At 54.7% G+C, this 23402-nt stretch overlaps 1 protein-coding gene across 3 annotated transcripts in view; it reads left to right on the top strand.

Annotated features, from left to right (window-relative positions):
- Positions 1 to 23402, top strand: part of SH2B3 (SH2B adaptor protein 3) — a 46905-nt gene that overhangs the window by 19772 nt on the left and 3731 nt on the right. For 2 of the 3 annotated variants that reach the window (XM_030821409.1, XM_030821408.1), the window contains 5 exons: positions 22312 to 22413; positions 22497 to 22588; positions 22680 to 22774; positions 22885 to 23099; positions 23201 to 23372. In XM_030821409.1, the coding sequence (XP_030677269.1) occupies positions 22312 to 22413; positions 22497 to 22588; positions 22680 to 22774; positions 22885 to 23099; positions 23201 to 23372 (676 nt within the window). Of the gene's footprint in view, positions 1 to 9561; positions 10487 to 22311; positions 22414 to 22496; positions 22589 to 22679; positions 22775 to 22884; positions 23100 to 23200; positions 23373 to 23402 lie in introns of those variants that run through there. The other variant, XM_012510062.2, reaches the window with a different exon arrangement.

The following is a 23402-nucleotide window of genomic DNA, read 5'->3' on the forward strand; positions in this document are numbered from 1 at the left end:
GGGGAAGGCATCCCCAAGACTCCTGTTCTCTGGGAGCCCTGATGGTAGGGCCCCATCAGATTCCCTAGGGCTTTTCCCAATCCAGGGAACCAGGGAGGTCCCAGAGGGCTTTGCTGTAGCCCTGGCTGGCTGGGGCTCTGTCACAGGCTTGGTGGTTGCTGTGGGGCCTGGGGTGTTGCCTGCAAAGCAAGCAGCCCTGGGGAGCCTTCTCCTAGCCCCTCGGAGCATCGGGTGGAACAGTCTGGGCGGCTCAGGAGCATCCCCTCAGTGAATCCGTGTCCAGGTGATGGGCCGAGGGTGCTCAGACCACAAGTCTTGCATGTGCCTGCCAGGTGGTCAACTGTGACCCCTGACCTCTGACCCAGGGGTTGGCTCCGGGAACAGTTTTAAACAAAAGGAAAAGAAAGTTCTGACCACCAGTGGGTGGTGGCAAAGGGCTTAAGCTTTGGATCTGCACTTGCGGTCTGTCACTTAAAGGGTGCCCCGCAGGAGAGGGAGCAGATGTAATCCCAGTGCCAGCCTGGTGGAGGCCCTGCTGCACAGGGCTGGAAGAGGCTTTGGAGGGTGAGAGCCAAGAGAAGGCAGCTGCCCAGAAGTCTGAGGCCAGGTGGGCCCAGGCCACAGGTGAGCCTCACCTGCAGTTGGGCCCCAGCTCTGCCCCCGACGTGCTGTGTGACCCTGGGCCTGTGGGGCAGGGTGACCGTGCAGCACCACCAGGGGCACTGTGAGGGCTGCTCTGGGAGAGGGCGCTCTGTGACCGGGGGTGTGCAAGGGGAGGCCACAGCCTGCAGGGGGTGGGGGTGCGGGTGGAGGAGATGTCTGTGTTTTCCAAGGTCAGGAGAAGGGGAGAGAAGTCCCAGCTTTCTCTAGTCTCAGTGACCACTGCAGGTGGGCAGCGTGGGCCCTTGGGAGGTGGGAGGGGGCTGCCTTCCCTGGGGTTGGTCAGCAAAGGCCTCTTGGCAGGAGGTGTCGGTCCTGATAGATCTGGGTGAAGGAGTCCCAGGCTAAGGAATGGCAGGTTCACAAGCCCTGCAGTGAGCGTGAACCAGGCAAGTTTGTGGAATAGTCAGGCAGCCTGGGGTTCGAGGGCGCAGGGAGGGGTGAGACTACAAAGGTAGTGGAGCTGGATTGCAGAGGCCCTTGTGGGCCACAGTGGGGACTTTAGGTTTTACATTAAGAGCAGTGGGAACAATTGGAAGATTTAGGCCTAGAGGGCCTGAGACACTTGATCGGGCCGCCTGGGGGTGGGAGTGGGTGCAAGGGACCCTCCAGGCTACCTGTGGTCTCCCAGCTTAGGCCCGCGATGGGAGAGTATGGCATGATTTCTTCTAGAGACCTCCTTCCCCTGGGCACCGCTGAGCCCTAGGCAGGGCGAGGACAGGGGAGCAGTGTGTTTATGTGGGGGAAAGGTGACATGCCTTTCGTCACCCATCATCGGAGTCACGACCGACACTCTTGCAACAAGACAGGTCAGCAAGAGAAAAGCATCACAAAGTTATTGAATCAAAGTTTTATGTGACATGTAGCCTTCAGGAATGAAGACCGAAAGACCCCAGGAGATGGTCTGTCTGGTGTTTAGGTTTGATGGAGCAGGGATAGCTGCATAAAAATGGGATTGGGACGAAAGGGTGTGATCTACTGAGCTAGACGGAGGCGGGGTCCCAGCAAGGCCTGCTTGCTCCCATTCCTCCTGGCCTCTGCATGGTGTTCCTTCCTCCCGGTATAGGGCAGGACCTCTCCGGAACTTACAACCTGCCTCCCTCAGACAAGGTAGGCTGGAGAATTTCTTTGTGGATGGCTCCTACCCAGGAAGGTAGGGGAAGGTTAGAGTTGTATTTCTAGGTTTTATGGCTGGCTTTCAGGGAGAGGGGTTCTAGATTCTATGACCTACCTTGAGGAAGAATTCTGGTTCCGTTTTTCTTTTTTCTTTCTTTCTTTTTTTGTTGAGAGAGATGGGGATTTGCTGTGTTGCTCAGGCTGGCCTCAAACTCCTGGCCTCAAGTGATCCTGCTGCCTCGGCCTCCCAGTGTTGGGATTACAGGCATGAGCCACTGCACCCAGCCGCCTAGTTTCTATGACTCGCTTCAGGGGAGGAGGGTGAGAGAGACAGGAGGGCAAAAGGAGGTGAGAGAGACTTTGCCTCTGAGGGCCCCTTCTGAGCCCTTCTAGTCTTCTTTAGTTCAAGTACTTAACATGCCACAGCACCTTTCTTTGGGTTGTTGTTTTCTGAGCCCCAACATTCATGGCCCTGAATGTGTGCCTCTGTGTGCCAGGCGTTGCCCTAAATTCTTGGACCTTCCCATGGTTCACTGACCCATTTGACAGATGAGGAAACTGAGGCACTGGGAGAAGCAAAGAGACTTGCTTGGGGTCATGAAGTGAAGGGGATCTGAACCCTGAGACGGGAACCCTTGATCCCAAGGGGCCCCTAACCCCAAGTCCCTGGCCACCTGCTGAACTGGTTCAAACCAGAAAGTATATAACCCAGCTCCAGGCTGGGCTGGGCCTGAGGTGTGCGTCTCACCTGGCAGTTACAAGAAAAGGAAATTGCACTGCTTGCCACATTTACAACCTAAAGCGGAGAGATTTCACAGAATCCAGACTTCTGGTTTCTCTTATGGAATCCGGGGATCTGCTGGGCACGGTGGCTCGTACCTGTAATCCCAGGACTTTGGGAGGCCAAGGCAGATGGATCACTTGAGGTCAGGAGTTCAAGACCAGCCTGGCCAACATAGTGAAACCCAGTCTCTACTAAAAATACAAAAATTAGCTGGGCACAGTGGGTGTGCCTGTAATCCCAGCTAATTGGGAGGCCGAGGCAGGAGAATCACTTGAGCCCAGGAGGCGGAAGTTGCAGTGAGCTGAGATTGCACCATTGCACTCCAGCCTGGGCAACAGAGCAAGACACTGTCTCAGAAAAAAAAAAAAATCAGAGGATCTGGCGGTGTCAGGCTGGCATTGGAAGGGGTCCCAGCCTGGCCTGTGCTGCCACTGATTCAGCGGGAGAGCCTGACGGGGAGGCGACAGCAGTGGGGACCCTGGGGAAGGAGAAAGAGTCCAGAAGCAGCTGCTGGGCTGGAGTAGCTGGCCTTGGGCCCCAGACCTTCCCGGGGAGGTGGGGCTCCCATTTCAAATGGAGCATGCCCAGCCTGCCGGGCCTCAGTTTCCACATATGCCCAGGCATGGATTGGCTGAGATGGTCTTGAAGTCCTGCCAGCCCTGGTGGTTCTGGAGGTTGAGCCTCAGTTTCCCTCATCTGTACAGTGGAGGACATGACGGAGTTCTAGCCGTTGATAAATGCCCTTTAAACCACCATTTATTGGGCTTTCCTTATACAGCAGGCACTTTACTGACCTGGCTTCATTTTGTCTTCACAGCAGCCCTGTGAGGGTAGCTGCGCCATTAGGCCCATTTCACAGATGGGGAGACTAGGTCTGAGAGAGCTTAGGTGGCTTTCCCAAGGTCTCACAGCCTCTGTGGCTGAGAGGGGCTTGGAACCTGGGCAGTTGGCTGCCCCTGTGAGCAGTGAGTCCTTAGAAGGACTTACTGTCAGTATTACCGATGGTGCTGTTAACTAGGGCCCTGCATGGGTGGGGGCACCTGTTTTGGGCTCTCGGACTAGGAAAAGCTCCTGTGACCATGTTATCCAATGCCACCATTTTATAGATGCAGACACTGAGACCTGGAGGGGGCTAGCCAGCGCCCCTCACCTGGCATGGAGGACTCTGCCTGGCATATCCCACCCGTGGCCTCTGATGCCCAGCTTGGAGAAGTGGTAGAAGAGGGGCTGGGGGATGCTTCAGGGGGACTTAGCCCTCAGCCCTGAGCCCCCCGCTGCACCACAGGCCTGAGTGCCCAGGAGGCAGTGATCTGGGTAGGAGTGGCTGCGACTTGGGGGCAAATGTGCTTCAGAGCCATCCTCACTCATCCCCTTTCGAGCCAGGTGTCCCTGGTGAGTGACTTGGCCTTGCTGGGCCTCAGTTTTCTCTTCTGTAAAATGGGAAGTGCCATGGGGGGCAGGCTACGGTAAGCACTGATTGGGCAGGTGAGGGGCAGCCTCGGGCCCACCCTTCTGGCAGGAGACATTTGGGGCACCCAGAAGCCCTGGAACAAGGCCACTCTGACCTTGATTTTGGGAGCACAAAGTCCCCCCAAGAGGTAGCACAGGAGCCCAGGTGTCTGATGAGTGACCCATCCCTTGGGGGCCTCGGTTCCTGGGCGTGCCTGGGTCTGCAGCGGAGGCAGAGGCGCAGGTGGGCAGCTCCCTCTGGGTGGGCCGTGACACTGCCTGGGCACAGGAGGGCTGTGCCCGTCCGTCCTTGCCGTGATTCTTCCAGGCGGCACCGCCCTGAACCTCCTTTACAGAGGAGGAAACTGAGACCCGGGGAGGCCACAGGAGTCGGGCTCTGGGCCCAGAGCCTGGGCGGGGATGCAGGAGCCACCCCCATGCCTCCGGGTGTGGGAAAGAGGAAGCAGAAAGAAAGGGACGTCCGCCGGAGGCCTGGCGGTTTCCTCTCGAGGCAGGAGTGCGAGGAGGAGGAGGAGGAGGAAGAGGAGGAGGAGGAGGAAGAGGAGGAGGAGGAGGGCCGGCAGGAAGCCGCCTCAGGCTCTGACAGGATCGGGCCTGGCCTGCCCCTGCCCTTCTGAGCCTGTGACCCACGGGAAGGCACTTTGCCCTCCCTGTGCCTCAGTTTACTCAAGTTAAAATAGCTGAATGATGGCTCCGGCCCCAGGATCAACTGAGTGCTGTCTGGGAAGCACCTAGAGCTGTGCCCAACACAGCCAGTGTTCGCTGGGGCCTGCAAGGCTTCGCTGCTGCAGGCATCACTGGCGTTGTCATTTTTATTTATTACTTATTTATTTATTTAGAGACAGTCTCGCTCTGTCGCCCAGGTTAGAGCAGAGTGGTGTGATTTCAGCTCACTGCAACTGCCGCCTCCAGGGTTCAAGCAATTCTCCTGCCTCAGCCTCCCGAGTAGCTGGGATTACAGGCGCCCACCACCACACTCCGCTAATTTTTTTGTATTATTAGTAGAGACGCGGTTTCGCCATGTTGGCCAGGCTGGTCTCGAACTCCTGGCCTCCCAAAGTGCTAGGATTACAGGCGTGAGCTACCGCGCCCGGCCCATTTTTATTAATTGGTTTTCATGTGACAGGCAATGTGTCCGCCACATCCCATGGAATCCTTATCACAAACCCCAGAGGTAGGGACAGTGATGAAGCCATCTCACAGCCAAGAAAACTAGGCACAGAGAGGTCCAGAAACTTGCCCGAGGCCCCAGAGCTGGGAGGTGGCCAAGGCAGGAAATGAGAGTCCCTGGTGGGTCTGCCAAGGCCTGGGGGCACCAGGGGCATGGGGTTTGTGTTTAGGCCCCAGAACAGGCAGAGAGAAAGCACCCACCCTCCACCGTCAGAATGAGCCCGTATCCCTGCAAGCAGGGCAGACTAAGCCCTGGTCTTGGCAGGCAGGCAGAGCTCAGGTCTTGGTGGGCACACAGGCTTAAGAAGCCTGTTTTTTCCTGGGCCCACGTCTCCCGGGGGACCAGGGGCAGAGGCTCCTGGGGTAGGAATGGAGGTGCCATCCACACTCTGTCCTGGGCTGCCGTGTGACCCAGGTAGGTCCCAGTCCTCTCTGAGCTATGAAGTGGGTGCCTGCAGTGGCCTTCTGGGAGTGATGGGGAAGGCGGAAGGGGTTAGGCAGGGCTCCTGCGGCCCCAGCCACACACACTGCCGCCCCATCTGCCCCCTTATTGGGGTTCCATGCAAAATCGTTTTTGAAAAAGTGCTTTGCCGCTTAGAAGAAACCCCCGACCGCGCTGAAACCACGGGGGCAGATGGTATCAGGGCGCTTCCTTTCAGCTCAAATTCTGCGAATCCACAGCCTAGAAAGTGCCCTGAATCCAACAAGGGGGGGTAATTAAGTTATTATGGTCCATCCCTGCCCCGTCCTGCTCACCAGGGCTGGCTGCTCTTACTGGCTTCTTGGAAGTTGGTGTGGTATTTTTTTGTTTTGTTTGTTTGAGGGGCTGGTGTTGAGATGAGACCATTGTGGGGTCAGGGCTGTGGGCTTGGAGGTTCAGGGTCAGGGTCCGGGGCAAAGGGTGGATGCTGGAGAAGGGCAGATGGACAGGGTCAGGTTCAGATCTTGGCTTTTGTATCCTTGCTGTGTGGCTCTGGGCCAAGAACTTGGCCTCTCTGAGCCTCAGTGGCTCATTACAGAAAATGGGATGCCAGCACTTGCCTTAGTGGGTTGTTTTGAGCCAATTGCAGGCTCAGGGAGGAGCTGGCATGATGTGTTCCTACCCTGAAGGGCGGAAAAAGGGGAAGGAGGCCACCAGATCCCACAGGTGGGTCCCCAGGGTCCCTCCCCGGGATGGGCAGCAGCCTGGCTGCTCCCCACAGCAACCCCTGGCTGGCCCCGCTGGCGCTGCTGGAAATCCCCCACCCAGTTCTTTGTGAATGGAAAAGGAAACTGAATGCGCTAGAAGAGGTCTCCGAATGCTGGGGCGGGGGGGCTTCCTCTCCCAGTGCAGGAGGGGTCACCTCAGCTTCCTTTCTGGGGCCCCATACCCCCTTTTTCCTATCTCCCCTCTGAGTTGAGGAGGAGGCTGTGGCCCCCGCCCACTGTTTGGCCTCTGGAACCACTGGGTGACAGCGTACATAGGGGCGATTAAGGGCCACCTGGCCTCTGGACTTCCCTCGCTGTGGCTGCTGCCTGGGACCCCCCACCCCATGCCTGACTCGAACCCCAACCTCAGCTCTATACACAGGGGTACCACTGTAGGAGGAGAGAGAAACCGCTCTCTAGGGAACCACCTGGAAGGGGGCCCTGCCCTGTCTTCATCTGGGTACCCCATGTAATCTAGGAAACTGTCTCTAACCTGCCGAGGGCCTCCATGTCTAAGTTCCTAATGTTTTTTATTTTGCCTTTTCAATTAATAAAGCTCATGGCAGAAACTATTTAAAGGAAAAAAAAAAAAAAAAAACAGTACCAGAAAAACCTCCCACAATCTTACTACCCAGAGAGAACCAGCATTTCCATTTTGGTAGATGTAATTATTGTCATTTTTTTTTTGAGACTGGGGGACACTGCTCTGTCCCCCAGACTGGAGAGCAGTGGCGCCATGTCAGCTCATTGCATCCTCAATCTCCTGGGCTCAAGGTGATCTTCCCACCTTAGCCTCCCAAGTAGCTGGGACTATTTAATGCTGCTGTTAGCATAGACATTAGCAGAACACCATGCCCTGCTAATTTTTAAGTTTTTTTGTAGAGACAAAGTCTCACTATGTTGCCTAGGCTGGTCTTAAACTCCTAGGCTCAAGCAATCCTCCCACCTAGGTCTCCCAAAGTTCTGGGATTACAGGCGTGAGCCACCACTGCACCCAGCCTCTTCTCTGTCTTTAACTTTGCCTCCGCCTCCAAATTCCAATTCCTTCAGCAATTGCTGGGAAGGGATTACTTTTTGCACAATTCTGTCTGGAGCCCCTTGCAGGCAAGAGCTTGTGGACAAAAACTTCAGCCTTTGCGGGCCTGGCATTCCTCATACTATTTGGTCACCTGCTTTTTTCACTTTGTGTCCTGAACATTTTTCTGTATTTTTTTTTTTTCCCACCTCCTAGGTTCAAGCGATTCTGGTGCCTCAGCCTCCCGAGTAGCCAGGATTACAGGCATGTGCCACCACACCCGGCTAATTTTTGTATTTTTAGTGGAGATGGGGTTTCACCATGTTGGCCAGGCTGGTCTCAAACTCTTGACCTCAGGTGAGCTGCCTGCCTCAGCCTCCCAAAGTGCTGGGATTACAGCCACTGCGCCCAGCCCATTTCTAACTTTTTTGCTGGTATAAGATGATCCTGGGATGAACACCTTAAGTCAGTCTTGGCGCCCACTTCTGATGATTTTCTTCTGCTCAGTTCTTAGAAGGGGAGTACTGGGTCAAGGCTTTTATGAGCACTTCTGATCCATTCTTGCTCTCAAAGCTTTATTGAGATATAATTTACAAACCATTAAATTTGCTTGTGTAAAGCGTATAATTCATTGGTTTTTAGTATATATACAGAGTTGTGCAACCCTCACCATAATCTAATTTTAGAACATTTTCGTCATCAAAAAAGGAAACCTTGTACCCATGAACAGTCACTCCCCGTACTTCCCTCCCCAGCCCCTGGCAACCACTCATCTCCTTTCTGTCTCCAGGGATTTGCCTATTCTGGACATTTCACATATGTGGAATCAGACTATGCAGCCTTTTGTGTCTGGCTTCCCCTTCACTTAGCATCTTGTTTTCGAGGTTCACCGAGGTTATAGCATGTATTTTGTTCCTTTTTATGACTGAAAAATACTCCATTGTATGGACTTGCCACATTTTGCTTATTTGTTTATCACTTAATAGACATCAGGTTATCTCCATTTTCTGGCTGTTATGAATAATGCTGCTATGAACATTTGTGGACAAGTTTTTGTATGGATCTGTGTTTTCATTTCTCTTGGGATACATCTAGGAGTGGAATTGCTGGGGTGTATAGTAATTCTATGTTTAATTACATTGAGCTGGGCACGGTGGCTAACGCCAGTAATCCCAGCACTTTGAGAGGCTAAGGCAGGTGGATCACTTGATGTCAGGAGTTTGAGACCAGCCTGGCCAACATGGTGAAACCCTGTCTCTACTAAAAATACAAAAATTAGCTGGGCCTGTTGGTGGATGCCTTTAATCCCAGTTACTCAGGAGGCTGAGGCAGAAGAATCACTTGAACCCAGGAGGTGGAGGCTGCAGCGAGCCAAGATCGTGCCATTGCACTCCAGCCTGGGAAGCAGAGACTCTGACTCAAAAAAAAAAAAAAATATGACTATATATAAAATAAATATGACTGCCAACCTGTTTTCTGAAGCAACTGTACCATTTTATATTCCCACCATCATTGCGTGAGAGGACTCCAGTTTCTCCACGTCCTTGCCAATATTTGTTATTGTCTGTCTTCTTGAGTGTAGCCATCCCAGCCATCTTAAAGGGTGTGAAGTAGTTTCTCAGTGTGGTGTTTTTTTGTTTGTTTGTTTGTTTTAAACGGGGTCTTGTTCTGTCATCCAGGCTGGAGTGCAGTGGCAGTATCTCAGCTCACTGCAGCCTCAAACTCCTGGGCTCAAGTGATCCTCCCACCTCAGCCTCTTGAGTAGCTAGGATTACAGGCACACACGACCACACTCAGCTAATTTTTGTTTTTCACCACACTACGTGATGTGGTTTTTTGTTTTGTTTTGTTTTTGTTTTTTGAAGAGCTAGGGTTTCACCATATTTCCCAGGCTGGTCTGGAACACCTGGATTCAAGCAGTCCTCCCACCTCAGCCTCCCAAAATGCTGGGATTACAGGTGTGAGCTACCGGGTTTAGCCTCAGTGTGGTTTTGATTTGCATTTCCCCAGTCGAAAATGGTGTTGAGCATCTTTTCATCTGCCTAATAGCCATTTCTTATTCTTTTGATACATTATTTTTGAGTAGCCTTCCAGAAAGGTCATACCCATATCTCTTCTTGTCACCAGTGGTGCCAGCACTGGGTATTATTTTAAAAACCTTTGCCACATTCTGGATGAAAAGTGGTTATCTATCCTAAGTTTGACCATTTCTCTTTGTCAAAAGTTGAGATATGATTCATATACCATAAAATTCACTTGTTTAAATTGTACAATGCATTGGCTTTTAGTATATTTAAACAACTGTGCAATGATCACCACTATCTAATCCAGAACATTTCTATCACCCTAGAAAAAAACCTTGGAGCAGTCAGTCCCAAAACTCCCTACCTCCAGCCCCTGGCAACCACTGATCTTTCTGTCCCCATGGAGTTCGACTGTTTCTCTTTCTGTTCCTTGGTCATACACATTTCTCGTGATTTATCAGGCTATTTACTCAGCATGTTTGTCTCCCGCACTGCTTGCCTTTTTCTTGATTTGTGAACACTACATGGCACGGATATTAGCTCTGTCCCATGTTGCAAATATTTCCCTAGTTTCCGATTTGACTTTTCAATTTTGTTCCTGCATTCTTGACCTATGGGGGTTTGCAAGTTCCAGGCAGTAAAATCCAGTGATCTTTATGGTTTTATTCTTTGCTTTTTTACCTTAGAAAGGCCTTTCCCCACCCAGGATCAGATAAATAATTACTTAGGTTTTATTCTAGTTCTGTCTTGGTTTCCTTTTTCACTTTTAATTATTTAATCCAGCTGGCTTTTGTTATGTGTGGCTGGTGTGATTTCCTGTTGTTTTGTGATGTCAGTGAGAGACTGTCAAGGCCTGTAACATGGTAAACGTTCAGTAAACAGGAGCTAAAATGTTAGTAATGAGAGTCCATGCCGGGTGGAGCTCAGAAGGACATGGGATTCCCGGTGCTGTGCTGTGGCTGGAGGAGGACCTGGCCTGGCTGTGCCAGTTGGCTGGGAGCCCCTCCGCCCCAGAAGCCCTTGCTCTCACCTCTTCTTCTGAATCATCGTTCTTCGAAGGCAGGCAGTAGCTACCGTTGTCTGGGGCTTTGGGGATCTTGGTGGTGACGAGTCCCCTCTCCTCTGGTGCACTCCCCCGACCCGAGATGGGCGACAGAGGTTTTTTGTTGTTTCTTAACCACATCTTTTTCCACCCACACCCGGTGCAGAGCAGATGCTTGGCCGGGGCTTCCCCGAGCTGGTCCTGGCTTTGTGGCAGGGGGTTGGGCTGTCGGTGCCCCATTCAAGCCTGGGGACCTGGCCCCACTGGCGTGTGCTACGGTAGACCCAGCCCTGGGGCCCCAGGATACCCTCCGTGATCATCACAGATGCAGGGCCTGGCTACAGTCCTCACTGGTGTTTTGTTTGTTTTGTTTTTGAGAGGGCGTCTTGAAGTAGCCCAGGCTGGAGTGCAGTCGATCTCGGCTCACTGCAACCTCCGCCTCCCAGGTTTAGGTGATTCTCGTGCCTCAGCCTCCTGAGTAGCTGGGACTACACGTGCACCACCACGCCTGGCTAATTTTTGTATTTTTAGTAGAGGCAGGGTTTCACCATGTTGGCCAGGCTCATCTCGAACTCCTGACCTCAAGTGATCTGCCCATCTTGACCTCCCAAAGTGCTCATTACAGGCGTGAACAACCCCCACCCACTGCAGGGAGCCGGGCTCACCCCCTCCCTGCCAAGGGAGCTGCTTGCTCTCCCTTCTGTCTGGGAGCACAGCCTGGCACTCATGGTTTGGGGCATCCATGGCCTTGTGGTGGCGAGGAGCAGAAGGCGTCACCTGAAAAAGGTGTGGTCAAGGGCAGGGGTGCTGGGCTTAGCCAGGCTGGCCACAGTGGGGGCAGGAAGGATTCCTATGGGGACAGCTGGGAGCAGGATGTGGTCGTGCGAGGCGTGGGCTGATGGCAGCTGGCATGCAGCAGGGGAGGTGCTGGGACCAGGCCTGGAGTGGGGTCTGGTGGCCCTGCCGTGTATGGAGCTGAGCACTGCCCAGAGATGCCATCTTGTCCTCAGAAGTGGCTCAGGCCTGCTGGGGATAGGGCAGGTGGATGGAAGCTGCTTCATGCCCTGTGCCGTGTGCTGGTCCGCTGGCTGTCACTGCAGCGCAGCTCCCAGTGCCTGACAGTTGTTTGTCCTTATTTGGCACTTGAGAGCCCAGCGGTTTGGCCAGGATGGTGCCCTGTGCGGAGGGCACAGCTTGAGTGAAGGCATGGAGGGAAAAGGCCCTGGGGGTGTGGCTCCCCTCCTTCCATCCTGCTCCTTGCAAGGCCCATCCCAGGACATTCCTCCCAGCCAGGTGGGCTGGATGGGGCCTGGACTTCCTGTCTATGTATTGGGATGAGAGCGCTGGGGAAGGTGCCCACTGTGGGGTAGGGAGCGTAGGGCTTTCCAGGCATCGTCCCTCATAAGCCACTGCCCCCAGGCCTTGCGCATAGCCCCACCATGGCTGACCTGAGAGTGGACGTGTCCCACCATCCTCACAGCAGCTGCATGTCTAACTGGCCCCTCCACCCTTGACCACCTGGTGGAGTTGGCACCCATATCTGAGGAGGGGACCATGTCGCTGCTGGGGACTCTGGGCTGGTCTGGAAGCAGGTGTGGTGGGGGCTGTCTTTCCCTGCGTGAAGGTCTTCCTCTGGGTGTCTGTCGCTGTAGGGAGGCCACTCTAGCATCTGAAAGGGGCTCTGTGACCTTGCCACCATGATTCTATGTTGGGGGGGTGATCGCTGTCTCTTTGAGAGGGGTCTTTGTGTCTGTGTCCCTGTGATTCTCTGACATGCAGGAGGACCATGATGGGAACTGAGGGGAATTCACTCTGGGTGGGGTTTTAGACAGGTCCCCAAGTCCTGTCTGTCCCAGCATCTCTGGCTAATCACTTCCCCTGCCCCCTCCCGCCACACACATACACGGGAAAAGCAGGCTGGTGTGTGTCCTGTTGCCCATACCACACTCAGTCACTCAGTGTGAGCTGGGGTGCCACCTGCCTGGAGGGGGGATCTGACTCTGAACAGGGATTCTATATTTGGGGGTGTCACACTCAGCATGTCTGTCTCTGCCTCCACCATCTGACTGGGAGAATTCCTCTCAGGGTTGGGGTGGGCACCAAGCCTTGCTCCCAGTGGGGGCCCAGCCCTGGGTCGGGCCTAGAGGAGGTGCTTGGACGGTTTGCTGGGTGACGGATGGATGAGCACTTGGGTAGGGGCCTGGGACCTCCAAAGCCCTCAAATGTCTGGAAAGCAGGGAGACGTTTCTGGCTGGGGAGGTTTCTGTTTCTGGCACTGGGGGGCTCTTGCCAGGAAAGGGCTTTTCTGGAAGCCATGTGGCTTTTCTGGAAGCTTCTCTCTTCTCTTTCCTCCTCCCCTGTGGGGAAAGGGCACCTGAGGCAGCAGGGTGCAGACCAAGGGGGGATCTGGCCCATAATGAACAGGGTGGTGGGGGTCTAGGAGCCGCTGCCCTGTGGAATGGGCCCACTGGGCGTTCAGGGCAGCAGGCAGGCTCACTTGCACAAGTCCAAGGAGTGGGTTCCATTATCATCCCCATTTTACAGGTGAGGAAACTGAAGCACAGCGGGCCAAAGTGATTTGCTCGGGGCCTGGCATTTGAAGGGTCTGTGAAGGAGGGGCCGGGCTTGGCACTTGAGAGCCTGGGCTTGGGGTCCTGGTGGGGGGCATAGCAGAGAAGCGCCCTGTGGCCTATAGTTCCCACACTGATTCAGTCGCTGGAACTGGCTCATTGCCTTCAGTTTGCCCCCAAGGAGCTGGGGAAAAGGGGGCTGAGATCACCCATCATACCCCATACCTCCTTCTGCTTCCCAGGCACTTGAGAGCTTGGGGGTCTCAGGTACCTACCCAAGTGCTCATCCATCCATCCACCCGGCAAACCCTCCAAGTACCTCCTCTGGGCCTGCCCCAGGGCTGGGCCTCAGCTGGCAGCAAGGTTTGGTGCCCACCCCAACCCCAAGAGGAACTCTCCCAGTCAGATGGTGGAGGCAGCTGCGTCATCAGGAAACAATGGCCGGTCCGATAAGCTCAGTGCTGAGGGAGAGGCACAGGAATTGCACTAATCATGACTTAGTGGTCAGGGAAGGCTCCCTGGAGGAGAGGAGGTTCTCTCTGCTGGGACATGCAGTTTGGGTCAGGCAGGGCATCACAAATACAGGGGCTGGGTGGCAGGAGAAGGTGTGGGTGGGAAGGCGGCTGGAGGGAGACCAGGTGTTGGGGGTGCTGGGGCTGAGGGTGGGCAGATGAGGATTGGAGCCCTGGCTCCACTTGACTCTTCCTCATGGCTGGGGCACTGCGTGATTTTGCCTCCCAGAGTCTGTAGCATGGGGGCTCCTGATGGTGCCCTTGTGGGGAGGTCAGGGGACTGACACACTTGACCCTGCCTTTCAGCCTGCCCTCTTCCCTGGCCAGCTGGAGGGGCCCTGGGAGGCCCACCCCAGCCCTGAGAGCACTGGCTTGTAGCATCCCTATCACTCATGGTCTTCACTGAGGTGGGGGATGGCAGTAGGGGCCATCCTCCCCTATGCCCCCCGTTACCCAGCACAAAGGATGCTTGGCCAGCAAAAGGCTTATGATGAATGTTGAGCACCCACCACCTAGCAGGCACTGGCTCATGGCCAAGGACACCACGTGAGCAAAGCCAAGTCACGGCAGAGACCTGCATCAAGGAATGCACAAGACCAGCTCATAGGACAACAGGCAGGGAAGGAAGTGAAGGGGCTTCTGCGACTCGGGATTTAGATACTGCGGTCAGGGAGGGCCTCCCTGAGGAGATGACACTTTGAGAAGCAGTCGTATTTGTGAAGCTGTCGGGGCAGCTGCCTCTCTGAGGGCACAGGCCCCGAGCGCACCTGGCACACTGAAGAGTGGAGGCCAGTGTGGCTGGATCAGAGTGAGGGAGGGAGGCCCAAGAGGCTGAGGAGGTAACAGGGGTCTCTCAGGTGGGGACCACAGGGGACTTTTTTTTGTTGTTTTTTTTTTTTGAGACAGTCTTGCTCTGTCGCCCAGGCTGCAGTGCAGTGCAGTGGCACAATCTTGGCTCACTGCAACCTCTGCCTCCCGGGTTCAAGTGATTCTCCTGCCTCAGCCTCCCAAGTAGCTGGGACTACAGGCATCTGCCACCATGCCCGACTAGTTTTTGTATTTTTTTTTTTTTTTGGTGAGATGGAGTTTCGCTTTTGTTGCCCAGGCTGGAGTGCAATGGCACGATCTTGGCTCACCACAACCTCTGCCTCCCGGGTTCAAGCGATTCTCCTGCCTCAGCCTCCCGAGCAGCTGGGATTACAGGCATGTGTCACCACACCTGGCTAATTTTGTATTTTTAGTAGAGACAGAGTTTCTCCATGTTGGTGGGTCTGGTCTCTAACTTCTGACCTCAGGTGATCTGCCTGCCTCGGCCTCCCAACGTGCTGGGATTACAGGTGTGAGCCACCGCACCTGGCCTAATTTTTGTATTTTTAATAGAGACAGGGTTTCACCATATTGGCCAGGCTAGTCTTGAGCTCCTGACCTTGTGATCTGCCTGCCTCGACCTCCCAAAGTGCTGGGATTGCAGGTGTGAGCCACTGCGCCCAGCTGGGAGTTTCTTTTGAGATGGGATTTTGCTCTGTTGTCGAGGCCGGAGTGCAGTGGCGCACCATCATAGTTCACGGCAGCCTTGACCTCCCTGCTTCAGCCTCCTGTAGCTGCAGGAGAATTTTGAGCAGAGGAGGGTAGGCTGGAGCAGCGTGGTGGGGGTGGAAGTAGCTAATTCTGGACAGACTTGGGTATACTCTGATGGGACAGATGGCAGTTTTTGATGCTGCCCAACTCCCAGAAGGCCCAGGTGTCACACTTTTCTAGCCTGGCTCCTCTCTCCTCACTGGGGTCTCCTTGAGAATACCCCCTTTTCCCCCAGCAGTTGTCTGGGACTGGAATCCTGGCTGCTCGGCTCCCAGCATCCACCACTTTCTGCCTTTGAGGGATGGGCCGTGCCTCCTCTCCTGCAAGTCTTCTGTGGCTCCCTAGCATCTGGGAGAAGATGGGGGACAGAGGCCTCCCTGCCCAGCTCTCTTGACCTCCCTCAGACCCCAGCCAGCTCAGACGCCGGTGGGTTTCAGATCCACCCAGGGCCCATGTTAAAATGCAGATTGCAAACTCCCTTCCAGATTTCCTGTGCCAGCAGGTCATAGAAGCACCCTGTGCTGTGTTCACTCCCCCTTGGAGGTCTCTTGAGCCTTCTCATCTGTGAAGTGGGTGAAGGCACAGGAGGGCCACGTGAGGCTCACACATACTGCTCCTTGCACGGAGATGGCCCAGGGCAGGGTGGTGAGTCGTCTCCTTCATAAATCTCACTGTCCATGATGCCCAGGGTTGTCCTTTGCTCTGGAACCATGACCTTCCTACTTGGTTTCGTCGTGTCCTTGACGGTGTGATGCTCATTTCTGTGACTTCCTCTTGGAAAACTTTGAAAAATGTTGCCAGCCTGTGAATTCCACAATCTGGAAACCGCTGGTGGGCCACCCAGGCTCCAATGCCTGGCACACAGCAGATGCTCACTAAAGGGTGGTGTGGGGTCTGTGAGCATCATTTCCAGCCACAGTCAAGCCCCTGTTGTCTTCTAGCCTGGGGCTGTGCCTTCTGCCCTCTGGGTGTTGGCTCTTGCTATTCCCTTGACCTCCAGTGCCTTTTTCTCCATCGCCACTTTGGAGAATATTCAGCAAACACTACTGCCCCTTTCTCTGTGCCTGGCCAAGACCCAAAGATGGAAAAGGAAGAGGGAGGCCTTCTTGAGCCTCTGGTGCATGGGAGCAGGGGAGTGACAACTCAGGAGGGCTGCTCAGGGAGGGGCCTTCTTTGCTCTCAAGTCTCTCTTAAGGCTGAGCTCCTAAGGTCCTGTGCTCCTCCCTACCTTACCATTCCCGAGATCCTTCCATACCCCCTGGGAGCTCTTTTGCACACACTATGCTCATATTCTCAGGGGAGGATAGTGGCATTATTATCCCATCTTAGAAAATGCAGACTCTTGCTTGAGCCCAGAAGGTCAAGGCTGCAGTGAGCTAGTATGTGCCACTATACTCTAGCCTGGGCAACAGAGAAGGACTGCCTCAAAAACAAAACACACACACACACACACACACACCCCCCAGAGAGGGACTCTGCCTCAAAAACAAAATACACACACACACATGCGTGGAGACTCATTTTGGGAGGCCAAGGCAGAAGGATCACTTGAGCCAGGAGTTTGAGACCAGCCTGGACAACATAGCGAGATTCTATCTCTATCTCTACAAAAAAATAATCAGCCACATGTGGTGGCATGTGTCTGTAATCTCAGCTACCTGAGAGGCCAAGGCAGGAGGCTCACTTGAGCCCCCAGGAGTTTGAGGCTGCAGTGAGCCAGCCTGGGCCACAGAGCAAGACCCTATCTCTTTAAAAAAACAAAAACAAAAAACATTGGAAACTGAGGCTAGGAGAGGTGAGTCACTTATCCATGGAAGAGAAGACAGAGTTGGGACTCAAGTGCAGGACTGAGTGTCCCAAACCTCAGGGTGGTGGAGTTGCTGCATGGTTCTGCAGCCCTGAGGGATTTCTGGGCAGGATACTGGGTGGCTTTTAGCAACTAGGCTCAGTCTTGATGCTGCCCACCCCAGCGAATGGCTGAGAGGCACCATGTTTAAGGAGAGTGTGCAAGGTGAGGACCTTCCTCACCTCAATCCCGTATTACCTTGGGATGGTAATAAGGTCTGTGAAAGAGGTCAAAGTCTGGGTAATGCATGGGTTCAATAGGTTTCTCTGCTGCAGGACTTCTCAGAGTCTTTAATGGAGCTAAGCAGCAGCATTCTCTGTCCACAAATGACTGTCCTCTCTCGGAGAATCCTTTGCACTGGCTGCCAGGAAGCTCAGAGACAAATCTGTGGCAAGAGGGACTCTTGTCTGTGTTATAGCAGCTGTCTCCCTCCCAGCTTTTTCTGGGTGTCTCTAACCTGACTAAAATCATTTTTGGAAGGAGGCAAGGAATTTTTTTTTTTTTTTTTTTTTAAGACAGGGTCTCACTCTGTCAACCAGTCTAGAGTACAGTGGTGTGATCTTGGCTCACTGCAACCTCTGCCTCCCAGGTTCAAGTGATTCTCCTGCCTCAGCTTCCCAAGTAGGTTAACTTTTTGATACCAGACAATAAGCTTGGATTAAGTATTTTCCATAATAATGCTCATTCATCCATTCATCCATCCTGGCAGCATGAGGGATTCAGCCATCCAGGACAGGATCTGGAATTTGCTGTGCCTTTTCAGACCCCCCTCCCTCTCCTCCTCCAGTAAGAAGGTCAACAGGACCTGCTTACGGGCCCCCTATTACTGAAAACAAACTGAATCTCCAGTTAATGTCCTGCCCAAGGTTTCAAAGGTAGTAAGTGGTAGAGCTAGGGCTCTTCTAACCACCTGCAGAGCTAGGCCCAGGCCGCCAGATGCCTCTTGGAGGGCATAGGTGTGGCAGAGGCATGGCTGGTGCTGGAGGGTTGACGGAGGCCTGTCCCACTGCTGCTGTACACAGATGAATGTGGGCTCAAAGGCCCTGGGGAAGATAAGACCACCAGGGAGCTAGTGTGGCCTGGGGGGTTCCCAGGGGTGGGCGGTCTCTTCCCAAGGCTGGTCTGGGCCAGGCCCTTGCTGCTGGGGTGTGCCAGATGCTGCCCTGTGTCCTGCCCTCCAGCATCCCAGGAGGAGGGGGACAGCCAGCAGGCCTGCTCCTGTTATGAGCTTCCCCACCTTAGAAAAAGCTCAAGCTGATTCCCACAGCCTTGAAGCCCCATGGTGGCTTCTGGGGGCTGCTGTGGCAGGCTCACCTGTGCCTCTTCCTGCTCTCTCACCAGGGGAGGCCATGCCATCAGCCTTGCTCTCATGTAGGTGTGGTCACGCCACCAGGGCTCTGGCCTTTGACTGGTGTGTCCAGCCCCGCCCTGCCCCCACTTGCCTGTCTCAGCCCTTGCTAACGTGGAAGCTCCATGACAGCCTGGCCAGCCAGTCTGCTGGATGCCTCAGGGCAAAGCCAGTAACAGACCCCACTGAAGGTGGTTGTGAGGACCTGGCAGGGTGGGGTGTGGCCCAGTACCTCGGAAGACTCTAGAAGGACCATCCTGGCCCTATAAACGTTTGTGCCAAGGCAGGTCCCCTGTCCCTCAGCACACAGAAGGGGCAGTAGGTAGCAAGAGTTTCCAGGTGACAGCATGAGGGCAAGTGAGGCCTAGAGAGGAAGGGTCTGTTGCCTCCAGCCCGTCACATTCCCTCCAGGCGGGCTGAACAGCCAGGTGGGAGAAGGAGGGATCCTCAGGTAGGCGGGAGGCAGGGAGAGCTGCATGCCCTCACGAGGCTGGTGTTTCATCCCCACTTCTCAGATGAGGGGACTGTGGCTCAGAGACCTTTGCAGGGGGACTGATCACAGCACAGGGCCATTTGAAGGGAGCCTGGGACTGCATTTCCATGTGGGCCCTGGGTAGATCTGGAACCAGGCTGGCTTTCCTGGCTCCCCGGCCCTTTGGCTCCCTTATGTTCTTGGCCTTCTTTTCACAACAAACTCAGAAGCAGCCGAGTAGTTGGTTGTGTTGTCTGCAGTTGCACTGAAGCACGTTTTATTTCGGCTAAGTGACATTCCTTTGTTGTCCTTGTCTTGTAATTATACGTTAGGGTAGTATGTTGGTTATATTACGTGGAATTTATTGCAGGATGGTAAGGGAGCATGTGACAAAATGGGACAATAGTTCTGTAAGGCTGAGAGAAGCTGGGGGTGTACCCAGTGGCTTGGGCCACTCAGAGGGGACTGTCATGCTGTCAGTACTGTAGTGGGACCCAAGCAGGCTTTACTCACCAGCCTGTTAACAACAGCTGTGCGAGTCAGGCCTTTTGCTTGTGTTAGCTCACCTTGTGAAAAAATGAGCTGACTTACAGATGACAGCTAAGGCATGGAGAGCTGAACCCCTTGTCCGGGGTTGTATAGGAAGTGGCAGGGTCAGGACTGAATCTTAAAACCTAGAGGGTAGGGCCCGGCGTAGTGGCTCATGCCTGAAATCCCAGCACTTTGGGAGGCCAAGGCAGGCGGACCACCTGATGTCAGGAGTTCGAGACCAACCTGGCCAACCAACATGGTGAAACCCCATCTCTACTAAAAATACAAAAATTAGCTGGGTGTGGTGGCAGGCACCTGTAATCCCAGCTACTGTGGAGGCTGAGGCAGGAGAATCGCTTGAACTCAGGAGGTGGAGGTTGCAGTGAGCCGAGATCGTGCCACTGCACTCCAGCATGGGCAACAGAGTGAGACTCTGTCTCAAAAAACAAAAAACCCTAGAAGGTAAAAGAACTATAACATCTGGGATAAAGTTAGCTGTTGAAATAAATACAAGTCCTACTGTTGGGGTAGTGTTGGAGCTGGCCTGCATCTTTGACTTTGAGATTCTTTCTTTGCTCTGGCTGCTAGGAGATTATTCCCACTGGAGCCACAGTGGCCATAACAAACAAAAGCCATCTGTTTAGATGCTGGGAATGGAGAAGACTTGCTCCCCAGAAATAGACGCTGCAGGATGTGGTGGGTGACATTCTCCTGTTCAAACCACAAATACCTGAAATGATTTGGCCACTTTGATCACCCAACCACAGTATAGCCTAAGCTGGGTCCAGGGAGCAGCTGTTGTTGGTCTGGCTTGACTTTTGAGGGAGGTGGAATAGCGGGCACGTGAGAGGAAGGAACCTAAAGCCCCCACAGCTGCTGACACAGCCCCCAGGTTTGAGCTTGTCTCTCCCATCACCCATCCCCCCCATATAGCTTAATCAGATGGGCATCTGGTGGTCCTTCCCTGCAGTGGCCACAGCCTGAGCTGTCCAGGCTGAGGTTTCGGCTGCAGCAGGGGTTATCCTGCCCCCATGTGCCCACACGCTGCAACCTGGCTGGAGCCTCTGGCATAGGACACCCACACCACCGGGTAGCTTAGTGGTGGACCCCGGCTCTGATACTTGGCAGGCTTGGGTTGAGATTGTGGCTCTAGGCCTGGGCAGCTCTCACCGGCTGCCGTGGGGAGTCGGGGAAGAACCCCTGGGTTGTGCTCAGCCAGCAGGCAGGTGGCAGCCAGGCTGGCTGTGGGTGAGGAGGGGAATCCTCTTTTCACCACTGCCTGCCTGCTCAGCAGTTCCTCAGCTGCTGGGGGTGGAGCTGGCTTGCAAAGGCCAGAGTCAGAGTGAAACCGGCGGCTCTGCTGGTTAATCTCAGCACTGACACTGGGGACTAGGCCTGGAGCGGAACTGAAAGGGAGACCAGGCCCGTTCCCCTCCAGGCCTGGCCTACATCCTCCCAGTGATCCTTAAGGCCTGCAGCCAGTGGGGAGGGTTGGGGCCAGGCAGGGCCAACTGGAAAAGTAGCAGAAGGAAGTGGCCACTCGCACCTTACCAATCTTGCAGACAGGAAATCAAGGCTCTGCAGGGCTGGCTGGCTGTGAAAATGGGCAAGAGCGCAGAGGCCCCAATCCCTGCACACTGCACTGTGTCCAGTGCCCGTGTGGATGCCATGCGAGGCCTCACTCTGCCTGCCCTGTCCTGGCTGCTGGACCTCTGGGAGTAGGAGGTGAAAATGCCCTGGCTGGTGCTGGTCACTTCAGGCTGGAATTTTCTAGTCACGCAGCTTTCTAGTGAGAGGCCGCAGTAAGCTGTGGCCAGTGTTGGTCGTTCCTGCAGTCATTACTCTCCCCCAGCCTGTTGTGTCCGCCAACCAGAGCAGGCCCGGGAGCTCCCAGGAGACCTGCTGGAAGGGCCCAGGTGGCCATCCTGCTCCTGCCAGGCTGCCCTCTTACCTCACTGTTCACTGACTCTCCTGCACGTGGGGAAGCGGGGATAAAGGAGGTGGCCAGGCCACTGGGTCATGGTCCTTCCAACAGAGGTACCTGGTACCTCTGTGTCTAAAGCAAGGTTAAGCATCTGGTTTTGGGGGTCAATTCAACAGCACTAGCAGCTCTAGTCCAAGGTATGCCCTTTTGGGCTGAGGTGGAGGTCGGATCACCTGAAGCCACGGTTGCTGGACCATCCTTTGGGCCTGCCTCTGCTTTCCATCCCCCTGCTCCCAGTTTGTTAGGGGCTGTAGTATTTTCCAGGAACACCTGAATGGAGGGGGCCCAGTGGGGCCACTTCTGTCCATTCCTTCTCATCTCTTTCTCCCCTTTTCTTCTTTCGGCCATCTTTTCAGTCTTGTCACAAGAGGAAGGGGAGGGGCAAACCCCCTCCTGAGCAGATTCCCAACCGGAAGCAGCTGGCTCCTTGGCTGCAGAGTGCCCTAGCACAGGAAGCATCTGCAGGGTCAGTTGAGACCTGGGAGCAGAGTTCCTGCCAGCAAAGGAACAGTGGCTAACTCCTATCCACCCTGTAGCCCTATGTGCCGGGTGTCCTGGGAAGGTCCAGGGCCAAGATTTTGTGGTTTTACAGTGGCTTTAACTTGGGCTAGCCATGCTAGGCTCTGCCCCTTTGGGCTTGGTGTGATGAGACGGTCAGCAGCTGCTATCGCCTGGCTGGGCCGGGAGCTCTTTGCTCACCAGTGGGAAGAGAAACGATGTCAGACACATGGCAGAGTGGGAATGTCCCCAGGACCAGGTCCAATGGGCTGGGAGGGCTGGCCTTCTGCCAGCACATGCTTCTTGGGATCTCAGTGTGAATGGTGTTCAGGAGGCTAGGGGAAGGCACTGTGGACCTCACTACAGGCTCAGAGCCTGCACAGCAACACCATGGATACTCTCTCTAAAAGGGGGACTCCTGGGGAGACTATAGACAAACTCAGGCCTGGCTGGAAGAAAGAGCATCAGGAACAAGCCTTGAGTATCCCATCTTGGTCTCATAGAGTTCAAGGCCCAAGCTACAAGCAGCTTGCTCCAGCATCCAGGAGGTCCGGCGGTGCACACGCCTTGAGATGCCTGACAACTTTTACACCTTTGTGCTGAAGGTGAGTGACAAGGCTTTTCACACCCTGGGGCAATAAGAATACATATACATCAGACCCAACCCTGTTGCCTTCCTCCCTGCCAGGTGAAGGACCGGACAGACATCATCTTTGAGGTGGGAGACGAGCAGCAGCTGAATTCATGGATGGCTGAGCTCTCGGAGTGCACAGGCCGAGGGTGAGGTCCTGGGCCCTCGTCCCTGGCACGACCTTTGCTGCTACCACCCCTGACCTGCCCAGATCCTTAACCTCAGCCTCTTCTCCAGCAGGCTGGAGAGTACAGAAGCAGAGATGCATATTCCCTCAGCCCTAGAGCCTAGCACGTCCAGCTCCCCAAGGGGCAGCACAGATTCCCTTAACCAAGGTGAGTAAACCAATGGCTAGGCCATTGTCTTCTGGGTATGCTGGAACCCAGACTCAGCCCAGGACATAAGGTAGCCCCCTGCAACCACCATCACCCATCTTATCTAACAGGTGCTTCTCCTGGGGGGCTGCTGGACCCGGCCTGTCAGAAGACGGACCATTTCCTGTCCTGCTACCCCTGGTTCCACGGCCCCATCTCCAGAGTGAAAGCAGCTCAGCTGGTTCAGCTGCAGGGCCCTGATGCTCATGGAGTGTTCCTGGTGCGGCAGAGTGAGACGCGGCGTGGGGAATACGTGCTCACTTTCAACTTTCAGGGGATAGCCAAGGTATGGGGTGGGGCCGGGCAGGCAGGACCGTGCCACCCCTCTCCACTGGAGTTCAGGGTCCTAGAGGGACAGCCCGAGCCCACCATCCTCTCCTCCCACAGCACCTGCGCCTGTCGCTGACTGAGCGGGGCCAGTGCCGTGTGCAGCACCTCCACTTTCCCTCGGTCGTGGACATGCTCCACCACTTCCAGCGCTCGCCCATCCCACTCGAGTGCGGCGCCGCCTGTGATGTCCGGCTCTCCAGCTACGTGGTAGTCGTCTCTCAACCACCAGGTCTGACTCTACTGCCCTTTGCTGAAGGGG

The sequence above is a fragment of the Nomascus leucogenys genome, chromosome 10, assembly GCF_006542625.1.
Source record: "Nomascus leucogenys isolate Asia chromosome 10, Asia_NLE_v1, whole genome shotgun sequence".
Lineage (NCBI taxonomy): Eukaryota > Metazoa > Chordata > Mammalia > Primates > Hylobatidae > Nomascus > Nomascus leucogenys.